This window comes from Hypanus sabinus, chromosome 4, assembly GCF_030144855.1.
Source record: "Hypanus sabinus isolate sHypSab1 chromosome 4, sHypSab1.hap1, whole genome shotgun sequence".
Taxonomy (NCBI): domain Eukaryota; kingdom Metazoa; phylum Chordata; class Chondrichthyes; order Myliobatiformes; family Dasyatidae; genus Hypanus; species Hypanus sabinus.
In genome coordinates this window covers 99486992-99506166 of record NC_082709.1, presented here as the reverse complement: position 1 = coordinate 99506166, position 19175 = coordinate 99486992, and the positions used below count along the sequence as shown (strand labels likewise).

The window sequence follows — 19175 nt, the reverse complement described above, 5'->3', positions numbered from 1 at the left end:
GTGACTCCAGTGATGTTAGACAGTGACATTATTCACCGACGGGAACTGTAGCCTCCAATGTGACTCCAGTGATGTTAGACAGTGACGTTATTCAGTGACAGAACTGTACCCGCCAATGTGACTCCAGTGATGTTAGACAGTGACGTTATTCAGTGACAGAACTGTACCCGCCAATGAGACTCCAGTGATGTTAGACAGTGACGTTATTCAGTGACAGAACTGTACCCTCCAGTGTGACTCCAGTGATGTTAGACAGTGACGTTATTCAGTGACAGAACTGTACCCGCCAATGTGACTCCAGTGATGTTAGACAGTGACGTTATTCAGTGACAGAACTGTACCCTCCAGTGTGACTCCAGTGATGTTAGACAGTGACATTATTCACCGATGGGAACTATACCCGCCAATGTGACTCCAGTGATGTTAGACAGTGACGTTATTCAGTGACAGAACTGTACCCGCCAATGTGACTCCAGTGATGTTAGACAGTGACGTTATTCAGTGACAGAACTGTACCCGCCAATGTGACTCCAGTGATGTTAGACAGTGACATCATTCATCGACGGGAACTGTACCCGCCAATGTGACTCCAGTGATGTTAGACGGTGACATTATTCACCGACGAGAACTGTACCCGACAATGTGACTCCAGTGATGTTAGACGGTGACATTATTCAGTGACAAAACTGTACCCGCCAATGTGACTCCAGTGATGTTAGACAGTGACGTTATTCACCGACGAGAACTGTACCCGCCAATGTGACTCCAGCGATGTTAGACAGTGACGTTATTCACCGACGAGAACTGTACCCGCCAATGTGACTCCAGCGATGTTAGACAGTGACGTTATTCACCGACGGGAACTGTACCCGCCAATGTGACTCCAGTGATGTTAGACAGTGACATTATTCAGTGACAAAACTGTACCCGCCAATGTGATTCCAGTGATGTTAGACAGTGACGTTATTCACCGACGAGAACTGTACCCGCCAATGTGACTCCAGCGATGTTAGACAGTGACGTTATTCACCGACGAGAACTGAACCCGCCAATGTGACTCCAGCGATGTTAGACAGTGACGTTATTCACCGACGGGAACTGTAACCGTCAATGTGACTCCAGTGATGTTAGACAGTGACATTATTCACCGACGGGAACTGTACCCGCCAGTGTGACTCCAGCGATGTGAGACAGTGACGTTATTCACCGACGGGAACTGTACCCGCCAATGTGACTCCAGTGATATTAGACAGTGACGTTATTCAGTGACAGAACTGTACCCGCCAATGTGACTCCAGTGATGTTAGACAGTGACGTTATTCACCGATGGGAACTGTACCCGCCAATGTGACTCCAGTGATGTTAGACAGTGACGTTATTCAGTGACAGAACTGTACCCGCCAATGTGACTCCAGTGATGTTAGACAGTGACGTCATTCACCGATGGGAACTGTACCCACCAATGTGACTCCAGTGATGTTAGACAGTGACGTCATTCAGTGACAGAACTGTACCCACCAATGTGACTCCAGTGATGTTAGACAGTGACATTATTCACCGACGAGAACTGTACCCACCAATGTGACTCCAGCGATGTTAGACAGTGACGTTATTCACCGATGGGAACTGTACCCGCCAATGTGACTCCAGTGATGTTAGACAGTGACGTTATTCAGTGACAGAACTGTACCCGCCAATGTGACTCCAGTGATGTTAGACAGTGACGTTATTCAGTGACAGAACTGTACCCGCCAATGTGACTCCAGTGATGTTAGACAGTGACATTATTCACCGACGGGAACTGTACCCTCCAATGTGACTCCAGTGATGTTAGACAGTGACGTTATTCAGTGACAGAACTGTACCCGCCAATGTGACTCCAGTGATGTTAGACAGTGACGTTATTCAGTGACAGAACTGTACCCGCCAATGTGACTCCAGTGATGTTAGACAGTGACGTTATTCAGTGACAGAACTGTACCCTCCAGTGTGACTCCAGTGATGTTAGACAGTGACGTTATTCAGTGACAGAACTGTACCCGCCAATGTGACTCCAGTGATGTTAGACAGTGACGTTATTCAGTGACAGAACTGTACCCTCCAGTGTGACTCCAGTGATGTTAGACAGTGACATTATTCACCGATGGGAACTATACCCGCCAATGTGACTCCAGTGATGTTAGACAGTGACGTTATTCAGTGACAGAACTGTACCCGCCAATGTGACTCCAGTGATGTTAGACAGTGACGTTATTCAGTGACAGAACTGTACCCGCCAATGTGACTCCAGTGATGTTAGACAGTGACATCATTCATCGACGGGAACTGTACCCGCCAATGTGACTCCAGTGATGTTAGACGGTGACGTTATTCACCGATGGGAACTGTTCCCGCCAATGTGACTCCAGTGATGTTAGACAGTGACATTATTCACCGATGGGAACTGTACCCACCAACGTGACTCCGGTGGCATTAGATCAGGGGTGTCAAACTCATTTGAGGTCATGGGCCGGGTTGAGAAAAATGCGACTTCATGCGGGCCGGATCAGTTGTGCACGCGAGCGTGCTCCCACAGCTTTCGTTGCCTTCATTCTTTCAACCTGCTCTCATGTGTCTCAGTCTCTGCTATATCTAAAATTGTTTCACTTTACAAATTTCATTTTTTATGAAGCAGATTGCCTAGCAAGCATTCTTTTTATGACTGGTATTAACTTACAGACGTAGATTACAAGAAAGTAGACAACGAGAAAGAAACGATGCTATTTCGGCTAAGATTGTTTTGGGAGCCATAGCTTTTCCATTAATAAACCGTTTGAAATCAAGCATTAGCAAACACAAATGTAGACCTAACCGTCTCCCACAGGCGCAGCTTGGTTTTAAAAGCCCTCACTGCAGCGTACATGTCTGTGATCACACGACCCCGCCCCTGAAGCTGCAGGTTGAGCGCATTGAGATGGCTCGTGATGTCACACAGAAACGCCATTTCACAAAGCAACTTTTTATCCCGGAGCTCTGTTATGTCTTTCCCTTTGCTTTCCATGAACTGACAGATCTCCTCACGCAACTCGAAACATCTTTTCAGCACTTTTCCTTGGCTTAACCATCGCACCTCTGTGTGACAGGGCAAATCATTATATTCTGAACCCAACTCCTCCAGAAACGACTTGAACTCGAGGTGATTTAAACCTTTGGCTCTTATGAAGTTAACTGCTCGTGTTATGGTGCTCATTATATGTTCCATTTTCAAGGCTTTGCCACACAACGATTCCTGGTGTATGATGCAGTGATAAGCTGTCAGCTCACCTGCGCCGTTTTCCTCCCGCATCTTCTCCGGGATCCTGCCCACCAATCCACTCTTTTGACCGCACATCACGGGCGCTCCATCTGTCGTCAGTCCCACAAGTTTATCCCAAGGCAGCCTCATTATATTTACACATCTGGATACCTCTTCAAAGAGATCTTTTCCAGTAGTTGTGCCATGCATTGATCTTAATCCCAGAAGTTCCTCTGTTACACACAGACTTGAGTCCACTCCACGAATGAAAATTGACAATTGGGCAGTATCAGAAGTGTCCCTGCTCTCATCCACAGCAAGGGAATATGCGATGAAATCTCTTCCCTTCCCCACCAGCTGTTGTTGTAGATTGGTGACAAGCTCACGTACACGGTCAGCAACAGTGTTTCTGCTCAGGCTCACATTTGAAAATGTTTGCCTTTTATCTGGGCACACGACGTCTCAAACTTTCATCATGCAGTTTTTAACAAATTCTCTCTCGATAAAGGGCCGGGCTGATTTAGCGATCTCTGCTGCCACAATAAAACTAGCCTTGGGGGGTGGAGTTTCAAGATGGCGACGTAAACATCTGCCTTTAGGCGCTCTTCATTTTTTCAACTATAATCACCCCTTAATTAAATTTTTTCGAATTTAATCACATGGGTTGATACTTTTGATTAACTTTTTCTTCCTAAAATAATATTTGATCTAATCTCGACAAACTTAAAATGGCTACAAGCAAGAAATCGTCTAAGGAACCTGTATCCATTGACGCAATCTCTGCTCTTTTGGACGCTAAACTGGATATTAAACTTTCGAGTCTGGAAGGCAGATTGGATGGTAGATTGGGAAGCAGACTGACAAGTTTGGAAAATAAGCTTACCAGGAAAATATCCGAACTTGAAGAAGCTGATAGATCGTTTGAAATTAAACTTCAATCGCAGGCATCGGACATTCAGCGGCATGAAGATAAGATCGCGACTCTTGAAAAATCCATTTGTGCAAAAGTACGTACAATTGAAGCGTTGGAGAAGAAGGTAGAGTCGAATGCTAAAACTATGGATCAGTATAAGTTTAAAATTACTGATCTCGAAAATCGATCTCGTAGACAGAATTTGCGTATCATCGGGTTCCCCGAAAAAGTTGAGTCCGGTGATTTAACTGAATTTTTCTCTAATTTACTATGGGAAACTTTCAGTGCTGAAGGTTTGCAAGCTAAACCTGTTATCGATCGTGTTCACAGAGTTGCGAGATTTTCGGCTCTGTCTGATAAACCACGAGCGGTGATTGTTCGCCTTCATTATCCTCGGGAGAAAGAGCTTTTAATTCGATTAGCTCGTAAAAAAGGCATGATTTCTTATAACACCAATTCATTTCGAATTGTTGAAGATTATTCTTTTGAAGTAATGAAATCAAGAATCACTTTTAAACCAGTGATGGTAGAGATTTATTCGATTGGCCTTAAACAAGCTTTAATGTATCCAGCGAAGCTCAGAATTACGTTAAACGACAACAGTCAGCAATTTTTCAAAACACCGGAAGAAGCGAAGAAATTTGTTGAAGAATATAGATCTTCTAGTGCAACTTGAACTATGTGTCATGTTGAAGATTCCTCGGAGAGCGGGTGCCATCTCATTTTAAGTAACCTACGAAGTTGGGTTATAATTTTCTATCCCGTTCCACGGGTCTGGCTCTTATTTTTCATTATTATCACTATTTTATGGATGCTTTTTTAACTTTTATAATATTTTTTAATTCTTTTTTCTGTTTTAGATATATACATCTATATCTTGTAATAATCATTTATTTTTTTCAAGATGTCGTTTCTTCTTCCCATAAGACTCTGCTTTTTATAAACATTTATTTGTTTGCCTGTACTTAGAAATGGGATGAATGTTTTGAATTTTTTTTTTAGTTTTTTTTATATATATTGTAGTGTTTATTGAATCTTTTTTGATCCTATTTTGGTATTTTTTTACTATTAAACTTTTTTAATAGATTGTTGAATCTGCATTCATATTTTGTAAGATGGCTTTTTCAAAATGTCGTTTCTTCTTCCCATAAGTCTTTGCTTTTGAAACGTCATCTTTCTTGCATTTATATATGAAATTTTTTTAAAGGTATATTACACTTAAATTTTGATGTTTATTTTTTCTTGTTAAAGATTGTTTGTTTTATTATATTAGTTTTTTTCATTCTGATTGACATATATTTTCTTTTTGCAACCCTATATTTAAATATGGGTGTTACATAGTTTTTCTTTAAAAAACTTTTTATGGAGCTGCCATCTTGAAATGGGGGTAAGGTTAGTGTTAGATTGTGCGCCTGCCGCTTGGCTTTTCTTCGAAGGGTGGGGGGAGGGGGTGGGGATCTTTTTTCACGCTTTTGCGTTTTTTTCTGCTTTTAGTTTATGGGCCAACTTTAAATTATTAATATTGTTGAGGTGTCATGTTCTCCGGTTGCTCCTGAATCTATTTTCCTTTTTCCTAAATTATGGGTTATGTGTCTTTTTAACCTATTATGATACACACAACTAATATTGGCATGATGGATAAGTCTATTAATTTTATCTCTTGGAATACTAATGGTTTAAATCATCCGATTAAACGTAAAAAAATATTTAAGGTATTCCATAGATTGAATGCTAATATTATTTTTGCACAGGAAACCCATATTAGGAGGGAGGATAATCAACGTTTTTTTAGGTTCTGGAAGGGTCAACAATTTCATTCGAATCGTACCGCTAAAATTAGGGGTGTGTCTATTTTTATAGACCCCTCAATTTTGTTTATACATCACGAAATTATTTCTGATCCGCAGGGCAGATTTTTGTTGATAACTGGTTCACTTTTCAATCGAAAAGCGGTTCTAGTTAATATTTATGCCCCAAATTTTGACTGCCCTGAATTTTTTAAACGTTTATTTACTTCCCTTCCTAATCTGAATGAATATATGTTGATATTGGGTGGAGATTTTAATTGTTGTTTGAATCCTTTGATGGATAGATCTAAACCTATTCGAACTCTTCCGAATAGATCAGCCTTACTTATTAATTCTTTTATGGTTAATTCGGGAATTACAGAAATATGGCGGTTTTTGAACCCTAAAGATAAAGAATTTTCATTTTTTTCACATGTATATCATAGTTATTCTAGAATTGATTACTTTCTTATTGATCATCGGTTATTAACGGATGTTATTGATTGTAAATATGATTCTATTACTATTTCGGATCATGCACCTTTGAAGTTATCTATTAAGATTTCGGACTTTTCCAATAATGTTAGATCCTGGAGACTTAATGCTACTTTGCTTCAAGACCCAGAATTTGTCATCTATATAAAGCAGCAAATTGATTTGTTTTTCTCAACAAACTATACTGAAGAAATCGACAGAGGAATACTTTGGGACTCTTTTAAGGCTTTTATCCGTGGACAAATTATTTCGTATTCCGCTGGTAAAAGGAAACAAAGATATTTAGATATTGCTTTATTGGTGGATAAAATTAAGGAAATTGATAAGATTTATTCCGTGACTCCTACCATAGAACTTTATAAGAAGAGAGTTGAGCTTCAAATGGAACATAGTTTATTATTATCTTCTTCAATTGAAAATCAATTAATTAGGACTAGAGCTCAATTCTATATTCACAGTGATCAAACTGGTAAACTGTTAGCTAATCAATTAAAAGCTATTTCGACCAGGCGACAAATTATTAAAATTCGTAAACAAGATGGTAATTTAACCACTGATCATAAAGAAATCAATAATACTTTTCAAGATTTTTATAAATCTTTATATCAATCAGAATTTGATGGTGATCTGTCCATGATGGATAATTTTTTTAACAATTTGAATATTCCTAAACTGATTGGTGAAGATCGTAGCTTGTTTGATGCTCCTATCTCTATGGCCGAAATAGGTGAGGCTGTCTCATCAATGAATTCAGGGAAAGCTCCTGGCCCTGATGGTTATATTGTAGAATTTTTCAAAACTTTTTCTTCTTTGCTTTCCCCTTGGTTATGTGAAATCTTTAACGATGCATTTGCTAAGAAGAGATTACCTCAGTCTTTTTATGAAGCTACTATCTGTCTAATTCTTAAAAAAGATAAAGATCCTACTCTATGTACATCTTATCGCCCTATATCACTATTAAATGTAGATTCTAAGATTCTTACAAAAATTTTAGCCACTAGATTAGAAAAGGTATTACCAAAGATTATTTCAGAAGATCAAACTGGTTTCATTAAGAATCGGTATTCTTTTTTTAATGTTAGAAAATTGATTAATATAATTCATACTTCATCACCCACAGTCCCAGAATGTGTTATCCCATTAGATGCTGAAAAAGCCTTTGATAGAGTTGAATGGACAAATTTATTTAATGCTTTGAGAAATTTTAATTTTAGTCCTAATTTTATATCATGGATTAAACTAATATACTATAAATCTGTTGCTTCTGTTCTTACAAATAATTATAGATCCTCCTTTTTTCAATTATCTCGTGGTACGAGACAAGGTTGTCCTTTAAGTCCTTTATTATTTAATATTGCGTTAGAACCTTTAGCCATTGCTATTCGTGAATCTCCTAATATTTTTGGTATTACTCGTAATGAGAAATTATATAAATTATCACTCTATGCTGATGATTTGCTGTTATATATTTCTGATCTTGATAGATCTATTCCCACTATTTTATCCTTGTTGGCTCAATTTGGTAGTTTTTCTGGTTACAAATTAAACTTAGATAAGAGTGAATTATTCCCTTTAAATGCGCAAACTTTATTGAATGACAGGATTCCATTTAAAGTTGTTACTGATAATTTTACCTATTTAGGTATAAAAATTACCAAGAAATATAAAGATTTATTTAGACTGAATTTTTTACCTATGCTTCTTCAAATACAACATCTTACTACAAGATGGTCTCCCTTATTCTTATCATTAGTTGGTCGGATTAATGCTATTAAAATGATGATTTTACCGAAATTTTTATACTTATTTCAAGCCTTACCAATTTTTATTCCTAAATCCTTTTTTGACAACATTGATTCAAAAATTTCCTCATTTGTGTGGCAAAACAAAAACCCTAGGTTAAGTAAAAGGCAATTACAAAAATCTAAAAAAGATGGTGGTTTAGCTTTGCCTAATTTTAGATTTTATTATTGGGCGAATAATATTCGTAATCTAACGTATTGGAAATTGGATTTGGACTCATTATTGTGTCCGCAGTGGGTAAATTTGGAATGCAATGAAGTAAAGGGATATTCTTTATTCTCTGTTCTTGGTTCTTCTCTTCCTGCTGATTTAGTTAAATTTAATAAACAGATATCTAATCCTGTTATTAAACACACATTACGAATTTGGTTTCAATTTCGGAAATTCTTTACTTTGAAAAACTTTGTGCTTGATAGCCCTATTTTATTTAATTTTTTCTTTAAACCTTCCTTGACAGATCAAGCCTTTAGCATATGGAAAAGGAAAGGTATAAAATGTTTTCGTGACCTTTTTTTTGAAGGTACTTTGATGTCTTTTGACCAACTTTCCAATAAATTTAAATTACCTAAATCTAATTTCTTCAGATATTTACAAATTAGAAATTTTTTACATAAAGTTTTACCATCTTTTCCCAACTCAACTTCAACAGATTTCTCAGATTTGATTTTTACCTTAAATCCTTGTCAGAAGGGATTAGTTGCTTTTATTTACAACATGATTATGAAGATACAACCAGAAATGTCTGATAGAATTAAACAACAATGGGAAAAAGAACTTCGCTACAATATACCAACAGATAAATGGGAAAAAATTTTACAAATGGTTAATTCTTCTTCTATATGTGCTAAACATGCTTTAATACAATTTAAAATTGTACATAGAGCTTATATGTCTAAAGATAAACTTGCTCGATTTTATTCTCATATTAACCCTCAATGTGATAGATGTCATTCAGAAGTGGCTTCACTGACCCATATGTTTTGGTCATGTCCTACTTTACATAATTATTGGAAGGACATATTCGTTACCATTTCCTCAATTTGGAACATTGATTTACAACCTAACTTTATTACTGCAATCTTTGGTATACCAAATGAGGATGGTAATCAGTTTTCTCCTTCAATCAGACAAATGATTGCTTTTGTAACATTAATGGCCAGAAGGTCTATATTACAAAATTGGAAAGAAGTAAACCCTCCTACCACGTCTCAGTGGCTTTTTCAAACTATTTCTTATCTGAGTTTGGAAAAAATTAGGAGCACAATTTTTGACTCGTCAATTAAATTTGAAGAAACTTGGGGACCGTTCATCCGACATTTTCATGTGAATTAATTTGGCCTTTCCCAGACCTTCTCTTTGTTTATTCTTGTTCAGGTATGGAGTTCCGGAGTTCTTTGACACTATCATATACTTATAAACTGTTATTATTGCCCATGTTAGTTTTAGTTTAGTGCTTGTTTCATATATATATTTTCTTTCACACATCTTAAATTTTTTTTTCTTTTTCTTTGGATGATTAGTTTTGTTTTTTTTTCATATATAATTATATAGACTTGATTGATTAATGTACTTTTTTGTTGTTGATGTTTAATAGGATATTATTATCCTATTATTAATGTAATCTTAAGTCTATTGTATTCATAACCTATTCATTATTTTGTTATGTTTTTTTTATATTTATATGAAACTCAATAAAAAGATTGAAAAAAAAACAACTAGCCTTTACAGCAGCCTCACTTTGTGTTTTGGCTTTTGTGAACATAGCCTGCTGTGACGCCAGACTTCTTTTCAGCTCTTCTACCTTCTGGAGCTTCTGTTTCTTGTCCAGATGCTTGTATATGTCGAGGTGTTTCGTTTCATAGTGTCGTCTTCCATTATATTCTTTAATTACAGCCACACCGTCTCCGCACACAAGACAAACAGGTTTGCCCTTTATATCTGCGAACATATACTCGCCTCCCATCTGCCTTGAAAACCCGTTTTCAAAGTCCATCTTTCGTTCAGCCATTTTTGGGGTGAGGGAGAGCTGAAAGTTGACCACGTGACTAGCACCATAAGGATGCTGATGAGAGTCAGGCAAGCGTGAGCAATGCACTGGCAGTGCATTGTGGGATTTGTAGTATTAGTGGTGCATGCAATATACCCGCAGGCCAGCTCTAATAGAAAAAAAAATTATTCATTAATGATATTCAGGAAATAAACCAAATAAACACTAAAAACCCTGAAAACCTGGTACCTGAATAAACTCAGCATTAGCCATATCATACGCCACAGGCGCTTCGATTACTGGGGCCAGCTTTAATAGTAATTAGATATTATCTCGCGGGCCAAAGATAATTCCACCACGGGCTGGATTTGGCCCGCGGGCCTTCAGTTTGACATATATGCATTAGACAGTGACGTTATTCACCGACGGGAACTGTACCCGCCAATGTGACTCCAGTGGCATTAGACGGTGCCATTATTCAGTGACGGGAACTGTACCCACCAATGTGACTCCAGTGATGTTAGACAGTGACGTTATTCACCGACGGGAACTGTACCCGCCAATGTGACTCCAGTGATGTTAGACAGTGACATTATTCACCGACGGGAACTGTACCCACCAATGTGACTCCAGTGATGTTAGACAGTGATGTTATTCACCGATGGGAACTGTACCCACCAATGTGACTCCAGTGATGTTAGACAGTGACGTTATTCAGTGACAGAACTGTACCCGCCAATGTGACTCCAGTGATGTTAGACAGTGACATTATTCACCGATGGGAACTGTACCCGCCAATGTGACTCCAGTGATGTTAGACAGTGACGTTATTCACCGACGGGAACTGTACCCACCAATGTGACTCCAGTGATGTTAGACAGTGACGTTATTCACCGATGGGAACTGTACCCGCCAATGTGACTCCAGTGATGTTAGACAGTGACGTTATTCACCAACGGGAACTGTACCCGCCAATGTGACTCCAGTGATGTTAGACAGTGACGTTATTCACCGATGGGAACTGTACCCGCCAATGTGACTCCAGTGATGTTAGACAGTGACGTTATTCACCGATGGGAACTGTACCCGCCAATGTGACTCCAGTGGCATTAGACAGTGACGTTATTCAGTGACAGAACTGTACCCGCCAATGTGACTCCAGTGATGTTAGACAGTGACGTTATTCACCGACGGGAACTGTACCCACCAATGTGACTCCAGTGATGTTAGACAGTGACGTTATTCACCGATGGGAACTGTACCCGCCAATGTGACTCCAGTGATGTTAGACAGTGACGTTATTCACCGATGGGAACTGTACCCGCCAATGTGACTCCAGTGATGTTAGACGGTGACGTTATTCAGTGACAGAACTGTTCCCGCCAATGTGACTCCAGCGATGTTAGACAATGACGTTATTCACCGATGGGAACTGTACCCGCCAATGTGACTCCAGCGATGTTAGACAGTGACGTTATTCACCGATGGGAACTGTACCCGCCAATGTGACTCCAGCGATGTTAGACAGTGACGTTATTCACCGATGGGAACTGTCCCCGCCAGTGTGACTCCAGTGATGTTAGACAGTGACGTTATTCACCGATGGGAACTGTCCCCGCCAGTGTGACTCCAGCGATGTTAGACAGTGACGTTATTCACCGATGGGAACTGTCCCCGCCAGTGTGACTCCAGTGATGTTAGACAGTGACGTTATTCACCGATGGGAACTGTCCCCGCCAGTGTGACTCCAGTGATGTTAGACAGTGACATTATTCACTGACGGGAACTGTACCCGCCAATGTCACTCCAGTGGTGTTAGACGGTGACGTTATTCACCGACAGTGACATTAGATGGTGACATTAGACGGTGACATTACACGGTGACATTAGACAGTGACATTACACGGTGACATTAGACGGTGAAGCTATGTTTTGCCATGAAGGCACTTGCTTACTCCGATAGTCACTTGAATGTTTTAACTTTGGTTTCAAAGAGCTTCCGCACTCTGGAGGACAGGAAGACGCAGCAGAAAGAAGGTACTTACCAGAGTGACACAGTGCCAAGAAAGAAGACCAGCTCAGGTACTGTGTCGAGGTTCGGTAGTTCGACTCTGGGCCGCAGTTCCACCTCTCAGGTCAGTCTGCAAGTGCGAACAGTGTAAAATGTTCAGTAGTTGTATGGTGTCGATCTTGTCTGGTGGGGTAGACTATTGAGTTTAGCCGTGAGACTATTGAGTAGACTGTTGGGTAGACTGTTGAGTTTAGAGGGACTCAGCCTTGTTTTGAAGTTGTACAGTCATACAACACATAAACAGACCTTTTGGCCCACTGCCTCCGTGCTGACCTTGGGGTGGACATTGGGTTTGGTTTTGGCCCCATGGAGCTGCAGTACTGCAGACCGCTGGTCTGCTGTGGAGAAGCTTGGAACTGATGAACCATTTCCTTACGGTGATGAACTTTATGAAAATGTAATTGGGTATCGGATGGAACTACAGTCCCAACAAACCGATTCACGGCCTTCAATTTACCTTTCATCATCAGTATGTGCCGTGTGGTATGACGAGGGTGATCATGGTCCATGGCCATGATTGTTCTTGACAAATTTTTCTACTGAAGTCGTTAACCATTACCTTCCTCTGGGCAGTGCCCTTACAAGATGGTGACCCCAGCCATTATTACTACTCTTCAGAGATTGTCTTTCTGGTGCCAGTGTTCGCTTAAGCAGAACTTGTGATACCATTAGCTGCTCCGGTGGCTTCATATGACCCTTATCAGGGGTTAAACAAGTGCTACACCTTGCCCAAGGGTGACCTGCAGGCTGGCGGAGGGAAGGGGCACCTTATATTCCTACTTTGCGAGAGAGGTATCTCCACACCATCACCCCAATTACATTACAGCATAAGATATAGGAGCAGAATTAGACCATTCAGCCCATTGAGTCTGCTCTGCTCTTCAATCATAGCTGATTATTTTTTCAATCCCATTCTCCCACCATCTTCTCATAACACTGATCAGGAACCCATTAATCCCTGCCTTAACTACACCCAACAACTTGGCCTGCACAGTCCTGTGTGACAACAAATTCCCCATCCTCTCACTGAAGAAATTCTTCCTCATCTCAGTTCTAAAAGATGTCCTTTTAGCTGTGTACCTGGACACAAGATTCTCCTAATAACAAAAGCATCCTTTCCATGTCCTCCATATCCTGGCCTTTCAGTATCTGGTAGGACCCCACCCCACATCCTTCTATACTCCATCGTGTACAATCCCAGGGACATCCAACATTCTTCATATCTTAAACCTTTCAATTCTGGGCTCATTCTTGGTGAACTTCTTCTGGGCCCACTCCAAGGCCAATATATTCTCCTCGACCACGTCGACAGCGCTTCTCCCTACAGATGCTGCCTGGCCTACTGTGTTCCACCAGCATTTTGTGTGTGTTGCTTGAATTTCCAGCATCTGCAGATTTCCTTGTGTTTGCTTTTTATATTCTCCTCGGATATAGGGCCCAAAATTGCTCACAATATTCCCATTGTGGCTTGACCAATACTTCCTGTATAAACACTCAACAGTTTAGCCTTGCTTTTATATTCTATTCCTCATGGAGTGAGACTGGTGACTGAGGGAACATAATTTCAGAGTAATCTTCTAGCAGGTAAGTCTCTGATAGGAAAGACACAAGCCTGCAATGTGAGCAGATTTCTGCTCACCCATGGTGAGTTGGAGGGTTAGTGTATTGGTGTGTATGTCATGTACACTTTCCTCTTGTAGACAGTTCCCTTTTGGTACCTCTCTATGTATGGGCTTGTTTTGCCTGGACAAAGCAGGCTGAGCAGATGATGGGAGAGATGGTCATAACTCTTGTATTAAATACAAGAGGACACAAGTTTTAGGTGAGAGGAGAAGTTTTATGGGGATCTGAAGGGGAAGTGTTTACACTGAGTAGTTGACATTTGGAGCATGCTGCTAGTAGACTCGAGTACAATCATTATATTTAAGAGGCATTTAGACAGGCACATAAAAATGGAATGTATAGGATGCAGTCTTAATGCCCTGAAGTAGGATCGTGTAGATGGACAGAAAGGTTAGCATAGATGCAGTGGGCCAAAGGGGCCTGTTTCTGTGCTGCACAATTCTGTGACACTTCCCCAAGTTCCATTCCATCTAATCCCATCAAAGAGAGTGGGGTGATGATGGTTCTGGTGGGAGAGTGATTATAGACGTCAATGACAAGACGTTACTTCAGTGAAACTTGTTGACGAGTGAAGAGAGTAGGGTGTTGATGGTTCTGGTGGGAGAGTGATTATAGACGTCAATGACAAGACGTTACTTCAGTGAAACTTGTTGACGAGTGAAGAGAGTGGGGTGATGATGGTTCTGGTGGGAGAGTGATTATAGACGTCAATGACAAGACGTTACTTCAGTGAAACTTGTTGACGAGTGAAGAGAGTAGGGTGATGATGGTTCTGGTGGGAGAGTGATTATAGACGTCAATGACAAGACGTTACTTCAGTGAAACTTGTTGACGAGTGAAGAGAGTAGGGTGTTGATGGTTCTGGTGGGAGAGTGATTATAGACGTCAATGACAAGACGTTACTTCAGTGAAACTTGTTGACGAGTGAAGAGAGTAGGATGATAACAGTTCTGGTGGGAGATGCCAATGATGAGACATTACTTCAATGAGAACATGTATTTGCTTTTCCATCTGCAGAGTCACTTAACTCTGGTGCAAAGCAACAGCTGTGGCAATATTTCCCCTCACAACACCACAGCAAGTGTGAAGGAGCTGGACATCAGAAGGCTTCAATGTCACAAAGGTATTAATAATTTGCCCAATTCTCTATAAGGTTCTCGGTGCACATAATGTAAGATGGTGTGTGTAGTAACATTGTGGAGTGTTAAACGTGGATAATACAGGTATTCTGGTGTGTATAATGTGATGTGTGCGTTCTTGGTTGTATGTGCATGTTGGGACAGTCTTTTCATTCTGGTTTGGGTAGACTGCCAGGAACCCTTCAGTTGAGTGGTTTTCCTTCTACTCAAATCACACCTCTGCTTTCTACTCACAGATCTCTCTCGGTTGTTGGCCATTGCTGAGGTAGTCAATCTGAGCCATGTGTTTCTTGACTTCTCCAACAGTGCTTTAAGTATCTCTGGCTACAGTTCCAGTATTCAGCCACTGCTCTTTACTCTGATTGTCCATCAGTGAGAGTGAGTGATTAACTCCAGTCCCAGCTTCTCATTGGACATCTGTCCATGATCTCGTTCACTCTTAACCCATAACCTCTAGTTCTAGTCTTGCCCTACCTCAGTGGAAAAAGCCTTTCTGCATTTACCATATCTATACCCCCCCCCCCCATACTTTTGTATACCTCAATTAAATCTTCCCTCAGTCTTCTACACTCCAGGGAATAAATTCCTAACTTACTGAACCTTCCCTGATAATTAAGGTCCTTAAGATCTGGCAAAATCCTTGTAAATTTCCTCTGCACTCTTTCAATCTTATTGACATCTTTCCTGTAGGTCAGTGACCACAACTGCACACGATGCTCCAAATTAGGGCACAGCAATGTCATAACATCTCAACCCCAGTACTCTGTACTTTGATTTACGGAAGCCAGTGTACCGAAGGCTCTCTTTATTACCCTGTCTAATTGTGCTGCCGCATGGGTCTGTACACCCAGATCCTTGTTGTACCACACTCCTCAGTGGCTTCCCACTGGTAAAGCGGGCAAGTGTCACTAGTCAAAGCATTGAATTCCAGAGCTGGGAAGCTATATTACACTTTTATAAAACTCTGGTTAGGCCAGATTTAGAGTATTGCATTCAATCCTGGACTCCAGATTACGGGAAGTACTGTATATGGAGGGTGCTGAGGAAGTTTATAAGATGCTGCCTGATCTGGAGAACATGTACGATGGGGAGAGGTTGTACAAGCTGGGACTGTTTCTTCTAGATCAGTGGAATCTGGGGTGAGATTTGATAAAAGTCATGCATGGCCTAAGTAGATAGCACGTACCTTACCCCAGGACAGAAATGTCTGTCACTAGAAGACATGCACTTAAAGGTGAGAGGAAGATAGTAGAAAGATTTTTTAGGTAGTGATTAGTGGAAATCGAGAATGCACTTCGATGGTGGGGCATAGAAGTGGATGGCATAGGAGCATTTAAGAGACTCTGAGGTAGGCACATGAATATGCAGAAAAGGGAGGGGAATACACTATGTTCAGGGAGATGGTTGCTTTAACTGGTTTAATTAATTAATTAACTATAGAAAGGGTGCAGAGGAGATTTACAAGGATGTTGCCTGGACTGGGGAGCATGCCTTATGAGAATAGGTTGAGTGAACTCTGCCTTTTCTCCTTGGAGCGATGGAGGATGAGAGGTGATCTGATAGAGGTGAATAAGATGATGAGAGATATTGATCGTGTGGATTGTCAGAGGCTTTCTCCCAGGGCTGAAATGGCTAGCATGGGTAAGTTTTTTACGCAGAGAGTGGTGAGTACGTGGAATGGGCTGCCAGCAATGTTGGTGGAGGTGGACACGATGGGGTCCTTTAGGAGGCTCCTGGATGGATACATGGAGCTTAGTAAAACAGAGGGCTATGGGTAACCCTAGGTAATTCTAGGGTAAGGACATGTTTGGCACAGCTTTGTGGGCTGAAGGGCCTATGTTGTGCTGTAGGTTTTCTATGTTTCAAAGCCATTCAGTAACTGGAGCATCCCTGTGAATCTTCTGCTTAATCGCGTGCTTCCAATAATGTGGAGTCCACTACTGCAAATTATATTCCAACTGTAAAATGACATCCCAACTCTTATACTCAGAGCCTTGGCCAATGAGGACAACCATACCAAATACCTTCTTTGCTACTCTGTCAACACATGTTCCACTTTTTCAGGGAGCTACATATGAGGGGTGATTGATAAGTCTGTGGCCTAAAGTAGGAGATATTAACTTCAAACTTTCTGCATAATCTCTCAAAGCGTTGACCTGCATGTGCATGTAACGAGAGCTGTATAACTCATCTCCTTCTACCTTAGGCCACAAACTTATCAATCACCCCTGCTGTGGACACTTTCTGGAGGTCCAAGATCCGTATGCTCCACGACCGCTGGACTAAGTGTGTAAATGTAGGAGGGGACTATGTTGAAAAATAAATGTGCTAGGTTTTCTAAAATTGACTCCTTCTACTGTAGGCCACAAACTTATCAATCGCCCTTCGTACCTGTACCACCAGGTCCTTTTATTCAGCAGTACTTCCCAGGACCCTACCATTCTCTGTAAATCCTGCCTTGGTCTTGTGCCAGTTAAGTTACACCAGCCATTCATTGGCCCACTTCTTCAGCTGATCTCATTCCTGTTGTTAACTTAAACAGCCTGTAATGTTCTAATATTGGTGATGTGGTGCATACAGTATTGGTAAGGTGTTGATAACATTGGTAACATATGCTGCATGTAAAATTGGTAAGTTGGTGATATGTTTGATAATTGGAGCATGACTGTTTTGTCAGGAATGGTGTGTTGCACTTTGTGAAAATGTCAGGAATGTTGTTAAAAGCAAGAGATTTTGCAGATAATGGAGACCTTGAGCAACACACACAAAGTGGTGGAGGAACTCAGCAGGTCAGGCAGCATCTGTGGAGAGGAGCGATGAAGGGTCTCAGCCCGAAACATTGACTATGTATTCCCCTCAGTAGGTTCTGCCTGATTTGCTGAGATCTTTCTCGATTTAGTGTGGTTTGCACTGGAATGTTGTTGTTGGGTGGAGTGCCAGAAGTTTCTGTTGTGCTGTGTGTAACGTCAGGAGTGTTGTGTTGTGTGTAAAGCTGGAGTGTTGTGTTGTGTGTAACGTCAGGAGTGTTGTGTTGTGTGTAAAGCTGGAGTGTTGTGCAGTGTGTAATGTCAGGAGTGTTGTGTTGTGTGTAAAGCTGGAGTGTTGTGTTGTGTGTAACGTCAGGAGTGTTGTGTTGTGTGTAAAGCTGGAGTGTTGTGTTGTGTGTAACGTCAGGAGTGTTGTGTTGTGTGTAAAGCTGGAGTGTTGTGTTGTGTGTAACGTCAGGAGTGTTGTGTTGTGTGTAACGTCAGGAGTGTTGTGTTGTGTGTAAAGCTGGAGTGTTGTGTTGTGTGTAACGTCAGGAGTGTTGTGTTGTGTGTAAAGCTGGAGTGTTGTGTTGTGTGTAACGTCAGGAGTGTTGTGTTGTGTGTAAAGCTGGAGTGTTGTGTTGTGTGTAACGTCAGGAGTGTTGTGCAGTGTGTAAAGCTGGAGTGTTGTGTTGTGTGTAAAGCTGGAGTGTTGTGTGTAACGTCAGGAGTGTTGTGTTGTGTGTAAAGCTGGAGCGTTGTGTTGTGTGTAACGTCAGGAGTGTTGTGTTGTGTGTAACGTCAGGAGTGTTGTGTTGTGTGTAAAGCTGGAGTGTTGTGTTGTGTGTAACGTCAGGAGTGTTGTGTTGTGTGTAAAGCTGGAGTGTTGTGTTGTGTGTAACGTCAGGAGTGTTGTGTTGTGTGTAAAGCTGGAGTGTTGTGTTGTGTGTAACGTCAGGAGTGTTGTGTTGTGTGTAACGTCAGGAGTGTTGTGTTGTGTGTAAAGCTGGAGTGTTGTGTTGTGTGTAACGTCAGGAGTGTTGTGCTGTGTGTAACGTCAGGAGTGTTGTGTTGTGTGTAACGTCAGGAGTGTTGTGTTGTGTGTAAAGCTGGAGTGTTGTGTTGTGTGTAACGTCAGGAGTGTTGTGTTGTGTGTAACGTCAGGAGTGTTGTGTTGTGTGTAAAGCTGGAGTGTTGTGTTGTGTGTAACGTCAGGAGTGTTGTGTTGTGTGTAAAGCTGGAGTGTTGTGTTGTGTGTAACGTCAGGAGTGTTGTGTTGTGTGTAAAGCTGGAGTGTTGTGTTGTGTGTAACGTCAGGAGTGTTGTGCTGTGTGTA

General features: G+C 41.0%; 1 protein-coding gene across 3 annotated transcripts in view; it reads left to right on the top strand.

Moving 5' to 3' along the window:
* LOC132393023 (pleckstrin homology-like domain family B member 2) overlaps positions 1–19175 on the top strand; it is a 414321-nt gene that overhangs the window by 259877 nt on the left and 135269 nt on the right. For all 3 annotated transcript variants that reach the window (XM_059967716.1, XM_059967715.1, XM_059967717.1), the window contains 2 exons: positions 12254–12394; positions 14971–15076. In XM_059967716.1, the coding sequence (XP_059823699.1) occupies positions 12254–12394; positions 14971–15076 (247 nt within the window). The remainder of the gene's footprint in view (positions 1–12253; positions 12395–14970; positions 15077–19175) is intronic.